The sequence below is a fragment of the Melanostigma gelatinosum genome (assembly GCF_949748355.1).
Source record: "Melanostigma gelatinosum genome assembly, chromosome: 21".
Lineage (NCBI taxonomy): Eukaryota > Metazoa > Chordata > Actinopteri > Perciformes > Zoarcidae > Melanostigma > Melanostigma gelatinosum.
In genome coordinates, this window is record NC_136654.1 from 1,787,365 (window position 1) to 1,804,477 (window position 17,113).

At 46.4% G+C, this 17,113-nt stretch overlaps 1 protein-coding gene across 1 annotated transcript in view; it reads right to left on the bottom strand.

Moving 5' to 3' along the window:
• Positions 1 to 218: 218 nt before the first annotated feature.
• srcin1b (SRC kinase signaling inhibitor 1b) overlaps positions 219 to 17,113 on the bottom strand; it is a gene marked incomplete at its 5' end in the record, with an annotated part of 57,545 nt that continues 40,650 nt past the window's right edge. Inside the window, 13 exons of the mRNA XM_079292940.1 lie at positions 219 to 2,248; positions 3,613 to 3,768; positions 4,870 to 5,012; positions 5,100 to 5,442; positions 6,516 to 6,840; positions 7,459 to 7,606; positions 9,141 to 9,271; positions 9,365 to 9,540; positions 9,988 to 10,148; positions 11,498 to 11,521; positions 11,983 to 12,023; positions 13,198 to 13,287; positions 13,694 to 14,709. Of these exons, the coding sequence (XP_079149066.1) occupies positions 2,096 to 2,248; positions 3,613 to 3,768; positions 4,870 to 5,012; positions 5,100 to 5,442; positions 6,516 to 6,840; positions 7,459 to 7,606; positions 9,141 to 9,271; positions 9,365 to 9,540; positions 9,988 to 10,148; positions 11,498 to 11,521; positions 11,983 to 12,023; positions 13,198 to 13,287; positions 13,694 to 14,709 (2,907 nt within the window). The 3' untranslated portion in view covers positions 219 to 2,095. The remainder of the gene's footprint in view (positions 2,249 to 3,612; positions 3,769 to 4,869; positions 5,013 to 5,099; positions 5,443 to 6,515; positions 6,841 to 7,458; positions 7,607 to 9,140; positions 9,272 to 9,364; positions 9,541 to 9,987; positions 10,149 to 11,497; positions 11,522 to 11,982; positions 12,024 to 13,197; positions 13,288 to 13,693; positions 14,710 to 17,113) is intronic.

A 17,113-nucleotide genomic window follows, 5' to 3' on the forward strand; every position in this document is an offset into this window, starting at 1 on the left:
ACTTCATTCATCACTGCAGGTTTAGAGGGATTTAGAATCTACTTTATAAGAACATTAATAAATGACAGATAGTGAATCAAACCTCAGTTATTCCACAAACAATGAAAAGGTTATCAATAATGTTTACTAAGTCATGCTATAATTCATGTTATTTTATCAGTTTATTGTTCCACACATTATAACATTTGAAGTATTTGTCAATAACCAAATGCCTTGTTAATTGAGCGACATGAGACTTTGTAAAAGGTTAATAACTGGTTAGTAAAGCATCTATAAACATGATTTAGATGTTAATACTTTCTGATCCATCTTTTATAATGACACCACGGTCTGGTACACGCTGTCCATGAACACCTGATAGACTCCTCAAGGAGCATTATCCATATGTTTTACATATCATTCAGAAAGTATGAACATATTATATAAAATGCTGTAACGTCTGCAACAATAAACGACTAACTGTTATCTTCCATCAGCTAAGATACAACACCGTTTATAAATAATGATATTATGACATGAATCATAGCGCAACTAGTAATCGTGATTAATTGTCATTTCATTGTTTGTTAACAGTAAAATAAGTAGAAATTCATTCATTACTGATGTTATTATAAAGTGTTAGAGGATATTTGGTCGTGTTTAAAGAGATCATCTCTCTCCTGATGGCGATGACGACTTAATGCAGGAAATATTACGTATAATTTGACTTTTTCTCTTGCCGGCTCTCTGGGTGATGCATGTTGAAAGAGCAGGAAGTGAAATGAGTGAGTTGCTGCGTGTTTAATGTGGTGAATTCATGAATTAATCAGATTCCTTGAAAACTGCTGAGACGACGGTTGTGGGAGAGAACATGGATCGGTGTGAAGCGGTGATCCCCGGCTCTTCTCCTCGGGTACTTTGTGAAAGCTCTTTTTTCTAAATTTCTTTTTTAAAGGAGGCCGTGAAGGATGAGGTCAAGGCTGCTCCACTCAGCAGGTCAGGGGGCGCTTGGAGCGCCTGCAGGGGCAGATAAGACGGGTGGAGCTTCACGTCTAGAAGGCAGAGCACTGAGTTTAACCTCCTGTTCACACACACACACACACACACACACACACACTCAACAGCGTCTCTCATGTTGAGCACACTCCGCTCTGATTGGCCGGTTCATTTCTCCGGTTTGTCTTGTCCTGAGCGATGCGTTTGTATTTTGAATTTCTAGGAGCTTATTTCAGTTAAATCACATCGCCCGGAGGAGCTGTTCAGTTTGAAGTACTTTCACTGAAACCTCAACTTCTTAATATAAATCCTATTTTATAAGAAACTAAAAACCTCATTGTGAAATGAATCCACACAGAGGGTATATATGTCTGTTCAGAACGTGACCTGATTGGACGGACACATTTTCATTTGGAGTTTAACCAACTTCAATATTTGAATCTGAAACAATTGGAATTGATCTCTCGTGTAGTGAGTAAATAATGGACACTTTCATCAGAGTTAGAGGACGTTTTCTTTCTCTTTCCTCCGCTGCCGCGGTCCTCCTCCGTCTGCTTCCACACATATCTTATTGCACACGTTAAAGTGAAAGAGCTCCTCCACACAAACACCTCTTCAGGCGAGCTCGTGCTTCTCTCTCGTCATCTTGCATAATAAGTCGTAGCATCGGAGCTATTTCTAAAAAGGCAACTCTTGTAAGCGAGCTGAGTGGAACGGCCTCTCGGCTGTTGAACGCGTGTCTAACCTGTGAGCTGTGACAGGACGAGGGCGAGACAGAGCGACGGATCCAGTGAGAGACGACATGAGATATGAAATCATTCCGTGGCATCGCTGGAGGAAGAGGATGTGTGTGAGTAGATCTATTATAATAATAATAATAATAAAGCACCACCAAGATCTTCCTTCAGGAAATCAAAACATCGACGTACTCGTACCACAACAAACCTGATCTCTGAGCAAGCTAGGTCAGATCCAGTAACTGAAATGTCAAAAACGCACATCAAGAACTGGTGAAAGAAAAGAATCAAGGTTTGTGTAGATAGTTCCCCCTCTGGCTTCTTTGTCTGGGGCCAGATGTTCCTCTGGAGAGGCAGCAGAGAGGCAGACGCTGGAGCTTGTTTTAGAAGTGGAATACCTGCTGCTGGCCCTGCACTTTGGGGAAATCCTCTTTCTGCTTGCGGGCTTTGGGCCTCTCCAGGCTGCCTTGCTGGAGGTGTTTGAGCCGGGCCGCGACGGTGGGGCCCTTCATTGGCCCCGGAGAGTGACTGCTGTTCTGTGGGAGGCGACAAGAGGGCGGGCGTTACTTTAATTTGACTTATTTAACGATGACAGATGTGTGTGGAAGCTCAAACGCTACACCCGTGTGTGAAGAGGTAGGAAGGTTTTAACTTTCAGCGCCAACACTCAACTTTAAAAAGCTGCTTCCTGTCGAGGATCTGCTGGCTAGCTGCCTCTTCTGTGTAAAGCTAAACAACAGGCGACAAAGCTTCATGTGTTAAAGCTGCATTCTCTCTAGTGTCCACCAGGGGGCGACTCCTCTGGTTGTATAGAAGTCTATAGAAAATGACTCTACTTCTCTCTTGATTTATTACCTCAGTAAACATTGTAAACATGAGTTTATGTCTCAATCTCTAGTTTCAAGTCTTCTTCAATACAGCATGATGTTCATTTAGTACATTATGGTCCATTTAGAGTCACACAGACCATAAAGCAGGGGATGCTTTAGGGCGGGGCTACAGTGATTGACAGGTGTCTACCACGGCTATGTGACAGTAAAATATTGTTTTCATAAAAGAGGTTTTGTTTAATCACTGTTGGCAAACACTTTAAACACAGCACAGTGCTTCACATGCCTTCAGTGGATTGAAAAACCTGCAAGAGAGAAAATAGATTCTTTCAGAGAAACGTTTCTGTCCCCCCCCCCCCCCCCCCCCCCTCACCTTGATTTTGACAGCTACCTGCTTTGCTCCCGTCGTGCGATAATTTCAACAAAAACAAGCCGTCTTTGTGTCAGGAGGAGCTCTCGCTGCTCCACAGACTAAAGACATCGTCTGCTTCAGTCACACCATCGACTACGACGTCGTGCTTTAACAGCGCCGGAGCTTCAGCTGACGGAGAGCGTCACACAGAGAGACTCACGCAGAGATCACAGCGTGTGCAGAGAGCAGCAGAGGAACAGTTAACAAGGTCAGGAAGGGAAGTTGAGCTCAGCAGCGACAGCGCGTGATATAATAACCCAGTGTTTCCCAACTGTAAAAGCACTTTGTGAAGCGCTGACCTGACGTTCACTTGTTCTTCTACCTGATTTGATTGGTTGACACTTTGCGTGTTAGCAGTTATGAAGTAGAGAGTAAAACAGATCAGAGGGACAGTGAGCAGAAGCACAGTCCACAGGCGTGGCAGCCGGAGAGGGCTGTTCTCTTGACTTTACCTTTCTGCCCAGCGACCCAAAGATGCAGCGAGGAGTGGGCGTGGCCTGTGGTCGGGTGCTGGACCGTTTACTACAATCGTTTACAGGCGTTCTCTGAAATATCTTCCGTTGTATGAAAGAGTGCGGCACAGACATGTTATCAGCAGCGCAAATCAGCAGAATGAAGCTCAGCGTGACGAGTGAACGGTTTATCGTCAGCGTCGTACCTCCAGCTCAGCAATGATCTTCTCCTCGTCGTCGTCGTCGTCGTCTTGAATGCCCGACGCTGCGATCACAGGCGGGGTCGAGGCGGGTCGGGGGGTGTCGCAGGGGGTCCGCCGCAGCTTCACCAGAGTTTTAGGCATGTCGCCGTCTTCCTCCATCTTACAGGAAAGATAAAGACGTTAAACTCTGGCAGCTGAAAGGTTACGTGGGCCCGTCAGTAGTATATATGTGTATATATCTATATATATATATAGATATATACACATCTCTGCTCTCTTCAAAGCCACCAGACTCCATGGACATTAATTTCACCTTTGGTGGTTTTTAGGGTTCGTTCAAACTCCATCTACTGCAGTAAAACACTGACTATGGAGAAGAACCTCATACAGACACACTGCTAAACATTACAACTATTCCTTTAAGTAAAAACTTGTTAAAGCTGCATTCTCTCTAGTGTCCACCAGGGGGCGACTCCTCTGGTTGTATAGAAGTCTATAGAAAATGACTCTACTTCTCTCTTGATTTATTACCTCAGTAAACATTGTAAACATGAGTTTATGTCTCAATCTCTAGTTTCAAGTCTTCTTCAATACAGCATGATGTTCATTTAGTACATTATGGTCCATTTAGAGTCACACAGACCATAAAGCAGGGGATGCTTTAGGGCGGGGCTACTGTGATTGACAGGTCTCTACCAGAGACGTATATGTCATTTTGAGTGTCCTTCATCTTTAACAGAACTCTTTCAGCATGACAGCAGTTATTATTAATACAACTGAACTGTTGTGTGAATGAACTGCCAAAGAAAAATGGAATGAAGGAACCACTTGACGGTTTTCAGCACCTTGTTGAAGTGAAGTCTCGTCACACAGAGATCAGGGAGATCAGGAGGCTTCAGAGCGTCAGCAGCGTGTTCACGCCTCAGAAACAAAACCTCAAACCGCCGACAGGATCCTCACCCTGCTGTACATGTGAGAGCAGCGCTCTCAATATGTGGCTCACAATCCGACATCCCTTCACACAGCCCCACTGAGAGCGCACCTCCAGGTTGAGCTGCATATCTTAAACGCTCCCCCGACTGAAAGTGACTCTTATTTTAATATTTTCAGGATCAGCTGTTGCAGGAGATTTAGATTCTCTCAGCATCCAACCGGCAGCACCACAGAGGTGTGTTTACGCATGACAAACGTCACTCAGATCAGACGTCAAACAGGTAGAGAAGACGTCCTCCTCCACCGGCGAGCCCTGAAGTCTCTCACCTTCATGTTCTTGGAGGTGACGACGACGTCCCCGGTGCGGTTGGTGGTGAGGCCGTGTGCCGACGGGAAGCTCCGGCGAGGCGGAGGAGGAGGCGGAGACTTGGAGGGCTTCTCCGTACGACACCGGGTCACGTTGAGATCCACTGTGAACACAAGACGACACTTTCAGAAGATCTTTGGACTCCCACACGGAGGAGGTAGGTGGCGGTAAATGAACAGAGAGCACCCACCCGACCCTCGGTGTAAACCCGCCCCCTCCATGCTGTTCAGCTTCTGGGCGGCCAGCTGCACTTTGCCGGGCTGCTGGTCCCCGCCGGGCGAGCCGGTGGAGGCGGTGCCGGCCGCGATCCCGGTGGTGCCGGCTGCAGGAGAAGCCGGCGCGGTGGAGGTCATCGGGACGGTGATCTGGGGCTTCGGGGGCACCGCGGGCTTGTTGATGTGGCGGGCGGCGAAGTCCAGGTCCGGGATGGCCTTCATCAGCTCGGCCTGGGTCTCCTCCAGCAGCCGGTTGATGTCCTGGGCGCTGAACTGGGTCAAGCTGGCCCGCTTCTCCTCCCAGTCCCGCTCCGCCGCCTGACACGCATACAGACACGGACCAATGAGCTGTGAGCTCTACGAAGTATCACGGAAATATGGATTTATTGTCAGTATATTGTTTATTTTACTTTTCTAATGTCATTTATCTGCTTTGTTTGTATTGTTATGATTTAACGCTTTATGTCTTTACCGTGTGAAGAGCCTTTGAGTACCTTTTACAGAGCTATACATTATTACTAATATTATCATTATATTTTATATTATATGCATTTCATTATCTTTATTATGTAGAGAACAATAGACATGAGTAGAAAAAACTAACAAACAAGAATAATACATAAGTAATCATATAGTGAAGGTATAATAAATAAAACTGAAATATGATATAATTGGACGAAATGTTCGTATTGCACAATGGATTACACAGATTATTGATAATGCACACAAATTAATAGATAAATGAGGAACCTGCGCTATCGCTCCTTCACACACATCGGATTATTATTATTATTAATATTATTATTATTATTAATAGTATTATTAATAGTATTAATATGATTATTAATATTAGTAGTGATATTATTATTAATATTAGTATTACGATTATTATTAATACTGTTATTAATACTATTATTAACAGTAGTATTAATAATCGTATTCATATTATTATTAATAATAGTATTAATAATCATATTTATATTATTACTAATACTATTATTAATAATATTATTAATAATCGTATTAATAATAGTATTAATACTACTATTAATATTCACATTACTATTATTCACATTCATATTAATATTATTAATATTATTATTAATACTATTAATATGATTATTATTATTATTATTATTCATATTATTAATACTATTATTAATACTATTATTAATACTATTATTACTATTCATATTAATATTATTCACATTCATATTAATATTATTCATAATATTATTAATATTATTATTAATATTAGTATTACTATTATTATTATTTGTATTATTACAAAGCGACTGCTGTGTGTGAAAGATGTTTGTTAATGTAAACGGCCGTTTGTTCAGCTGGCTAACTCGGACATATTTACATTTGTTAATAACCGATGTGATTACCAGTCTAACTTCGGCCGACACCGACTTGTCGCCGGGACGCCGACTCGGCAGCTCGTCGTGGACCCGGTTCCTGAAGGCCACGGAGGGCTGGATGTCCTGCTCGGGGCCCGAGGTGTCGGCGTCGCCGGAGGTAACGGGCATCCAGTTGGCGAGGCCGGCGCCGGCGCTCAGGTCGCTGAGGCTGAGGGGAGGACTGTTCAGGATGTCCAGGTCAGAGCCGCGACTCGAGTCCTCCGATCTCTTCCGCGATTGGCTGGGGAGGTCCTCGGGGCCCTTCCACACTCCCTCCGTCACTTGTCTGTACATATAGGAGGGATACAAGAGACTACAATACACACAGGACACCGTGAAGGTCCCGGACTTTGTTCGAGCAGCAAACTGCAGGAAATGAAAGATGAAATACATTTACCACAAACATGTACAACAAAAGGGCTCCAGTGGGACTCGAACCGATGACGTTGCCATTCTCGGCCACCACAGAGATATCTAATCATCAAAATATCTTTTGTAATAATTCATTATTTTTATAATGTCAGAAGAAAAATTACTAAAATGTAGGGCCGTCTCAAACCGTTTCTGGGGCTTCGAAGCTTCAGTGAGAAATATTGGACGGAGAGAGAAGAGAGAGAGAGTCAAAGGAGAACCTCCCTCTCTTCACCTGTCAGATCTGGACGCGGGTTAACGTGTCAGCGGTCGACGCGTCGAAGCCTTCGGGTCAGAATTATTACATCGCTCACAGCGAGGAATCGGTTAAATGTGGAAGTGAAGAGCAGCTTCGGCTCTGGGACACATTGTTGAAGAGTTCTGTGTGAGTGTGAGTGTTTGAATCTTCCAGCCGGCTCAAAGAAAATCACCATGAAATCGTCTACAAGAGGAGAAGAAATGTGGTTTGTGACCCGACCCGGTTTAAAAGAGATAGCCGGGGCGTGTTTGATTTGTATACCTGCGGAGCGTGCTGAGCGCATCCGTCATGGTGTTGCAGCGCTTCAGCAGGGCGTCCAGCCGGTGAGGCTCCTCTTTCAGGAACTTAACGGCCTCCACCTCCACCCGCAGCACCACCCGCATCTTACTCTGCAGGCTGGGGAACTGGACTGCATGGGAGGGAGGGAGAAACAGGGTGAGGACGACAGCGCGGTAAAGGTGGACAGATGGATGAGGAAGACAGAGTGGCATTGTCAGAGAGGACGATGATGTGTGGAGGAATGGGGGGGGGGGGGCATGCTGTTTCTGTCGCAGCTATTCAAAGCCACTGTCGGTGGAAGTCGGCCAACTGAGAGCGAATGGCATGCTGGAGGCGCGGTGACTACAACACAGCCGGTGTTCCTCCGTGGGTGGATGTGTGGACAGCCTCTGAAATGTTGGGACGGCTCAGATGTCCCGAACAACCAACTGCCACTCAAACACTGAAACAAAGCTTCAGCGGCAGCGTCTTGTAGGCGCTAGCTGGACGTGCTAACGGGGAAACGGTCAGTCCGACACGATCGTAACTGGAAGGACTCGTTAATGTTCCAGATGGAGAGAAGAACAAAGGTCATAGGAGCAGAACAAGAGGCTACACCTGAGAACTTCATGAATATCAAGTCTGAGGAGATTCATGAATATTCATTGTGACTTTGTAGAACATCGGTTTGACATACTGTACACGTAGTATTTCAGCAGTCCTGCTACGTAAACTATGACCCAGAACTACGACTGCAGTGCTGCAGCTGAGTACAGTAATGAGTATTTATCAGCATTCACACCGTCATGCAGCAGCTGTACTGGGATAACAATGTGCAAGCGATGAAGAATTCTGGCATTGAAGTTACTACGAGGAACTTTAATTTACTGTTGATTCTGTCGCCCCCTGTGGACTAAGTTGGTCGTGTTTCTGAGTCCCTTTAGAAAACCTCTCATTTTACTGCAGCAGAGTCTGACAGTCTGCCCCTCTGTTCCTCAGGGACAAATTAAAATTAAGTGACATAAAACCAAAACATTTCGTCAGTAAAAAAGTAAAAAGGTTGATGTTTCCTTATTGTCCACTAATCCCATGAACAGCTGGTCACTGTAGTTCTTTTATCAGACAAAAAGGAGAAAATAGTGCATTTTGTGGGGGACTATTTTCAGCGGCGGATGAATCCACTTTTGGTGTTTTAAGTGACTTTTTTACAGCAGCGGTACGGTGTGAGTGTGTGTGTGTGTGTGTGTGTGTGTGTAATTGAGTCAAAAATAAACTAGTGTGTGTGTTCATGGAGATGAAGGAACAACAGTGAGGCTCACTGATGTGTTTATAATGGAGCTCAGTGGCTCAGAGGAACACACACACACACACACACACACACACACACACACACACACACACACACACAGTACTTGTTGGTGGAAACATTCAGTGTTGGTTTGAGACTTGTACCGGGATGTTGACAATGAGAAGAAAGGAACATGCTGATAATGAGGCTGCAGCCGTGAGCCAGGCGGTCGTTCAGCAGCTTCAAAACCAGCTGCTCTCAGATTTGAGGATCTTTCTGAAGCTCACTGACTGGTGAGCAAACTTGTAAAAAAGTCTACAGCAGAAAAGCCACAGCAATGCCAGTGATCTCCGAACACACACACACACACACACACACACACACACACAACGCTTACTTTTGAGCTCAGTGAGCGTCTCTCCCAGCATCCTCAGCTCTTTGCTCTTCTGCTCCACATCCTGCTCCGTCACCAGGCCGTGATTCACCGACGAGTTCCTCTGCAGCTCCTCCACCGACTTCTCCAGGTCACTGAGGAGGAACCACGCCACAGACTCACATCCAGGACACATTCTCCTTTCAGTCACGCTGCTCTGCTGTTGGGTTAGAATGCTGCGGACTCACTGCAGCTGCTGGATCAGCAGCTCCTCCTGGTTGAGGTACTTGAGTCTCTCCTCCTCCACCAGGAGGCGCTGTCTCTGGAGCGGGTCCTCCTGCGTGCGCATGGCGTCCAGCATCATGAGGCTCAGCTCGGACTCGGTCTGCCTCAGCAGGGACAAGACCGAGTCCTGGTTCTCCAGCTGGGACGACAAGAAGAGCGTTCATGTTGCCTGACATATATCTATAAATACATATCTCTATAAATATATATCTATCTATATATATATATATAAATATATATCTATATATATATATATATATATATATATATATATATATATATATATATATATATAAATATATATCTATCTATAGATATATTTATATATTTATATATATATCTATATATATATATCTATATATATATATTTATATATATATCTATATATATATATATAAATATATATATATAGATATAGATATATATATATATATATATAGTATAAACACGACTGCGTCCACCTCTTACATACAGTCTGTGGGTGTACCTAATAAACTGGTAACTGAGTACTTCCAGTTAAACTGCTGTTTTAGACCCTTCTCCTGCACAACTCTGCACACACACACACACACACACACACACACACCTGCATGTTGCGTAGCTGCGACAGCTGTTTGCGCAGTGCGTTGGTGTTCTGCTGCAGGCCTTGTAGGTGGAGCTGCATCTGCAGACGGGACACGGTGACGGGCTGGTGGGCCCCCGAGGACGGAGGAGGCATCAGGGCCAAAGGAGCCGACGGAGTCAAAGCTGCCCAACAGAAAAGCAGGAGTTAAATCCAAGAGGGGTGTTCTCTGGGCTCGGCTCGGTTTTCGGGACTCAGAAGTTGTCCCGAAAGCACTGTCAGCAAATCAAAAGGGTTTTAATTAAATACTTGAGAGAAAGCTCCACTCTTCAGTGGACAAATCCCCGAATGTTGCTCTCTCGTGACCTCAGATGTCCGTCCGGTAGAAACAACTAGAATATTGGTTGTTTTCTGGGATTTTAACAGCAGCAATTCGGGACAACTTCTATGTGAGCTGAAGGTCCAGGCCGGAGATTACAGCTCTGGAGTCGACTCAACGGTGATGAACAGCATGGGGGGGGGGGGGGGGGGGGGCTTCGGGGACAAACTGGGAGCAGAAGTGAGAAGAACATGGTTTCAAAGAGAGTTTCCCCTGACAGCCCACATGTACGAGTGCTTCCAACTCGGATAATCCTTCGAGATGACGATGAATGCTCCGACAGGAATAGAGGGTGTGAGTCACACGCATCATGCAGAACGAGACAAAAGGGGAAAAATGACTGCGAGACAATCAGTCCAGAACAGATTTAAGAGTTGCATTGTGAGACCGCTTTCATGTCCGGACTACCGAGAGAAGGAACATCTCAACACCTCTGCAGACTGAAGAGACGACGCCTCACTGTAGCTGCAGAGAGCGTCCTAGACTCTGACGTGGAGCTGCAGACACTCTGGGGGGGGTTTGAGTTCAAGCGTAACTCTATTCAGATCTAGAGGAGCGTCAGACTCAAATACACTCTGGAAATATCCACTTTTCCTCACTCAGACAGATACGCATCTCATCGAAACGGGATCGACTGTAAAGAAACAGAAATAAATGTTCAACAAAGAAAACTCCTCCAAAAGAAAAGTCCGTTCTAAGTCGCAGCAGATTCCAAACATTCCGGCTTATCTATAATTTGACGTGAGATCAAATATTCCCAACGTGAACGCACATCATCAGATAACGAGAGAGCGTTGATTTGGTTCCTCTTGGAAACTTCAGAACTGAGAGAAAAGCTCCTCAAACTGAACGCTTTATCGAAATCCTTTCTTTGCGCTTATTCGGCTTTCGAAACACGCAGTTTCATCAGCACTCGTGTGGCTGATGAAACGATGAAACGCTTTTTAAAAAGCAAGGATCACGTCTGGCTTCCGAAAATAACTCAAAGAGGAAAGAGGAGGAGAAGCTGCTTTTTGTTTCAGAACGAATGCAACTCAAACCGTGTCTTTGTGAAGGAGACAGGAGAGGAGGAGGGAAGTGAAGGACACCAGCTGAGGGAGGTAAATCCAACACGGGGGGGGGGGGGGGGGGTACACTTCAGGAACACATAGCTACCTTTCTGTTTTTTAGTTCGTCCAGCTAAAACAAGAAGCATGAGCAGCAGTTACACAGCAGCACAAGAGCCGGCGAACACACACACACACGCACTCACACGCACACACACACGCACGCACTCACACACGCACACACTCACACACACACGCACTCACACGCACACACACACACACGCACACACACACACACGCACTCACACGCACACGCACACACACGCACACACACACGCACTCACACGCACACACACACGCACACACACGCACTCACACGCACACACACGCACACGCACACTCACACGGCATGAAGAAGCTTTGCAGAGTCAGCCATTACCGTCACATGTGAGGCACTTTTAAGAATTATGCAGAGAGAAATTAAATAGTGGCAGCTTCTGTGAGGCAGAAGAGACAATTCATGTGGGGGGGGGGGGGGGGGGGGCAGTGACGGGCAGTGATTGGGCAGAGTTGGTCTTGGTAGGGAGCACTTACTGTCAGTTCCTGAGCAGTCACTGGCCGACTCCATCTTCTCCCTGGAAGAGGCAAGCGGTGAAGTACTTATAGCCGGAGCACAATATCCACCGAGCTGAGAAGCTGTTCATGTGTGCAGGAGAAGTGTGTGAAGCGTGTGAAGCGTGTGAAGCGTGTGAAGCGTGTGAAGCGTGTGAAGCTGCGTGTTTGAGTCTGGAATCACTCGTTTGCTACGTGATCAACGGCAGTGGACGGGAAATTAAGATTCCAGACATGAAGCACAATCATTAAAACACTAAAACACAACAGACGTGTTGCTGAACAGTAATTAATTTCATTTCATTCATTCATTTCATTCATTCATGTGCAGCTAAATTCAGTATGTTACATGTGTTCTTAGCTTTGAGGGCAGTTTATACAGTATTGTTGCATCGATACAACATAGTATTGTGATATTTCGCGGGGCTAAAATGTAGTGGTGTCAAACTTTCATTGTATAAACTATAAATTTAGCAAATAAAAATAAAAATCTTTTGGTAAAAATAGTGCATGTGTGCGTGTGTGTGTGCGTGTGTGTGTGCGTGTGTGTGTGCGTGTGTGTGTGAGTGTGTGTGTGTGTGCGTGTGTGCGTCTGTGTGTGCGTGTGTGCGTGTGTGTGTGCGTGTGTGTGTGAGTGTGTGTGTGCGTGTGTGTGTGTGTGCGTGTGTGTGTGCGTGTGTGTGTGTGTGTGTGCGTGTGTGAGTGTGTGTGAGTGAGTGCGTGTGTGTGTGTGCGTGTGTGAGTGAGTGCGTGTGTGTGAGTGAGTGTGTGTGTGTGTGCGTGCGTCTGTGTGTGCGTGTGTGCGTGCGTGTGTGTGTGAGTGTGTGTGTGTGTGCGTGTGTGTGTGTGTGTGCGTGTGTGAGTGTGTGTGAGTGAGTGAGTGCGTGTGTGAGTGTGTGTGAGTGAGTGTGTGTGAGTGAGTGCGTGTGTGTGTGTGTGTGTGTGCGTGTGTGCGTGAGTGTGTGTGTGTGTGTGTGAGTGTGTGTGTGCGTGTGTGTGTGTGAGTGCGTGTGTGTGTGTGTGTGTGTGTGTGTGTGTGTGTGAGTGTGTGTGTGCGTGTGTGCGTGAGTGTGTGTGTGTGTGTGTGAGTGTGTGTGTGCGTGTGTGTGTGTGAGTGCGTGTGTGTGTGTGTGTGTGTGTGTGTGTGTGTGTGTGTGTGTGAGTGTGTGTGTGCGTGTGTGTGTGAGTGTCTCTTACGGGCTGTCTGCCTCAGGCGCTCTGCTCAGCACTCTCTGCAGCAGCCCCGTCAGACTGGCTATCTGCTTCTCCATGGCCTCCATACGCTCCCTGGATTCACACCAGAGACACGGAGGAGACGGCAACATGATGACGCAACGCATCGCCACGACTGCTAATCGCTCCCAGTGCTCCTCCTGCGTCCTCCTCTCGAGAGACGTTTGTACCTTCAGCATTAACGCTGGTGTTTCATTAATGATCACTTACAGGTTGTAAATATTGGCCAGTACGAGAAAAGTACAGTTTTAATATCAACTCTACGAGCTTCGTTCAACATTTATGGGTAAATGAAACTATTAATTTTCAAATCTGTCACTTAAATGTATGAATACTGTGTTATTGTGAATATCTGGCTGAACGACTACACAGTAGACTATAACTATAATGTGTTCCTTCAGTGGTGCTCGTGTGAGGAACACCATGCACGCAGAAGTGTTCGTCGAGAACTACGTCCTACCTGGTCTCGGTTTCGTTTCCCAGCAGAGGCGATCCGAAGCCTCCGGGTCCGCCCCCCTCCCCTCCGGGCCCGGCCATCAGGCAGAGCTGCTCCGAGGTGAGGCCCAACCCCGGGCTCTGGCCCCGGGCTTTGGGACTGTCCCCGAACACAGAGGAGGTCACGGAGTCCCTTCTCAAACTCTGCCTCCCCGGGGAGCCCCGACCGGGCATGGTGCCCGCGTAGGACTCCCTCATGTCGGGGATCTTCTGCGGGGAGGACGGCGGAGGAACCCGCAGCCCCATGGCCAACATGGACGCAGCGTAGGCGTCGTTGTAAAGCGAGCCTCCCGGTCTGTAGAGAGCACCGCTTTCCATCAGCTCTCCTTGTAAAGCGGCCGCTGTATAGGAGGTGAGGGAACGCATCGATCCGGCACCTCCTCCTCCTCCGCCTCCTCCTCCTCCACGGCGATATAAGGAGGCATAGGGGTCAGCTCTGGCTGGTAGAGGAGAGTGAGGACCTCCTGCCAGACTCAGCCGACTTGTGTCCGGACCCAGAGAGTAGGGGTCCGCGTAGATCCCACGTTCGTCCCCCCGCAGCAGCACCATGCTCCTGGATCCCCCCACCTCGTCGTCGGGCTTCACGTCCCGGCGCTCCAGGATGGCGCTGGAGGAGGCGCAGAAGGCCTGCTGGGCATGATGGGGCTGGTGGAGCTGCTGCTGCTGGAGCTGCTGCTGGAGCTGCTGCTGCTGGAGTTGCTGCTGCTGCTGCTGGAGTTGCTGCTGCTGCTGCTGCTGCTGCTGGTGGTGGGGGGAGGAGTGGTGGGACTGGGAGTGCGGGTGCTGGTGGGGGTGCGGCAGGGAGTGGGTGTGGTGGGGGGGCCCGGCGTAGGAGGAGGGCCTGCCGCCGCTGTAGAGGAGGCGGGCGCGGGACGGCGAGCCCTGAGGGGAGGCGGAGGAAGACGAATGCTGGGTAGACATGTGAGGGTTGCTGAGGCGGCGGTTTGGTGAAGAGTCCTGAGGAGCGTACACCATCTCCCTCTGTGAGCAAACAACAACAACAAGCCACCTGTTTCAATCCTCTGTTAACGAGGATTCTAGTCATGTCATGTTGTTGGTTGTGTCACTGTGTGTTTCTGTTTTTACCAAGTAAAGTGTCTTTGAGTCCCTTTTAAAGCCCGATTCAAAAGAAATGTATTGTTATTAAAACTGTTGTTATTATTATCATTATCATTATTATTAAAACTATTGTTGTTATGATGATCATCATCAAGTATCTCGGAGTGTTGAATCAGTTTTAACTGGACAAAGAACTTATTCTTTGTTTGTAGTTTTAGACTTTTCGTGAAAGAATTTAATAAACTTGTTTAACCTAAATGATTCCTCTCATTACTTCTAAATTCTGTAGAAGGACAGACGTTTATTGATGATGACACTGATCATCAAAAGATCATTCATAAACATGAGAACATGGAGTTTTGCAACACTTATGATTTTGGTCCGTTACAGCCAAGAAGTTTGGCGGAAATAAATCAAACTAAATTGCTCTTCCAGCTCCTGTTTATCTAGATAACAACGAGATAAACACACACACACACACACACACACACACACACACACCTGTGAGGGCACATAAGTTAACAGGAAGTGTAATTAACTGGGAAATTAGAGCGCTTCCGAACGGCTAAGTGTCCACAGCGGGTTTGCATGTAAATAGTTTTACAAAACAAGCAGCATGAGGTGCAAATACAGACTCTGTTTCACGATGTGATTGCACGACTGATGATGTGATTAAGTCAAATTATATTCATTCAGAATTTGTTGAAGACGCATTAGTAGCGTGCCAGTGTTTAAGCCTGATGTGAATGGATTATTGGGATGTAATCTATTTATGCATTCATCTCTTCTTTTTCTATATGTAATATAGATTCTTTATACAGCCCAAAGTCACAAACTCAGGACAGCAAACGACAACCTTCGTCCTATTCTGCCCTCATTTCAGATCAGGAAAGAAAATCCCCAAACATCCTTCAACAGGGAATAAATGAAAGAAACCTCTCCCTGATATTAGTGATATGATCACTTTACCATTGAAAACTTAAAGGAGACATATCCTGCTCATTTTCAGGTTTATACTTGTATTTTGGGTTTCTACTACAAGTTTACATTTTTTAATGTAAAAAAACACCTTATTTTTCTCATAGTCTGTCTGACTATACCTGCAATCACCCTCTGTCTGAAACGCTCAGTTTTAGCGCCTGTCTCTTTAAGAGCCCCCCCTCCCGACGGAGCCCAGTCTGCTCTGATTGGCTTGCATGAAAAAGTACGAGGCACCTTTTCAAAGGTAGTTCTCAAAACGTGGGTGGAGATACTCATATGGGGGGTGGGGGGTATAGAGATGTGAAGCTCCGCCCCCTTTGGGTGACCACCATGGGACCTTATTTCTAAAAAGAAATATATGTACGAGCCTGCTTTGATTGGCTTGTTGAATCAGATGTTTTCTGATCCAAACAGCCGATTACAAACTGACTGGGTTGTCTCATTTGACAGCTTGTGGGTTGGTATATGATAATATATGTGCATAAGCACTGAACAAGTGAATTATTTTACGAGATGTCCCCTTTATAAAGAAACGGCCGAGCGACTAGCCAGTTAAAAAAACGAATGAATGTTGCAACGAGCCAGTGCCGTTCACTGCAACATGTTACAGCGACTCATAGATTGACGGGAAAGACTCCAAATTGCCCCCTTAAGTGCGTTTTAAGTTGCACTCGATAGCTTCGTGACGGAGCTGAGCGTGAAGGGGTTGTCGTTTGGCATTAATCTTAAAAACGTCAAAGAGAAAGGATGAAACAAAGCGGAGCAGAACAGAGAGAGTGTCGGTAGGAACCGGACGAGAGTGATAGTTACAGCCGGGGTGACACAACAGGAGACAACACTGTAATGGCTCCTGGAGACCATGCAAATTGAAAAACCAATATTTCCACGTAATAACCCTTAGGCCTCTCACAGCAGCGCCCCGTGGAACGGCCTCGCGGCAAAACGAATGACTCCGGTGCCATCATCTTCCACCTTGTATCTTAGCAACGACGCCATCCTTTCAAAACCTGAAGACACAAAGACGTTTTCATTGCACCCCAAAGAGCCCCTGAAGTCGCAGGTACTGCACCGCCGAAAGGTTCGTAACCGGACTTTTTCTCCCGCCGAGTAAAAAATCTGCCAATCAATCTCATCGTTAACCACAGACTGTCCTCCAGACCCGGGAGAGACTGCAGTCGTCCTGTTCTCTGGGCTGCAACCAGGGAATAATCCTGGCTCTCGCTGGCTGGGGTTCAATAAGCTCTCTCTCTCACACACACACACACACACACACACACACACACACACACACACACACACACACACACACACACACACACACACACACACACACACACACACACAC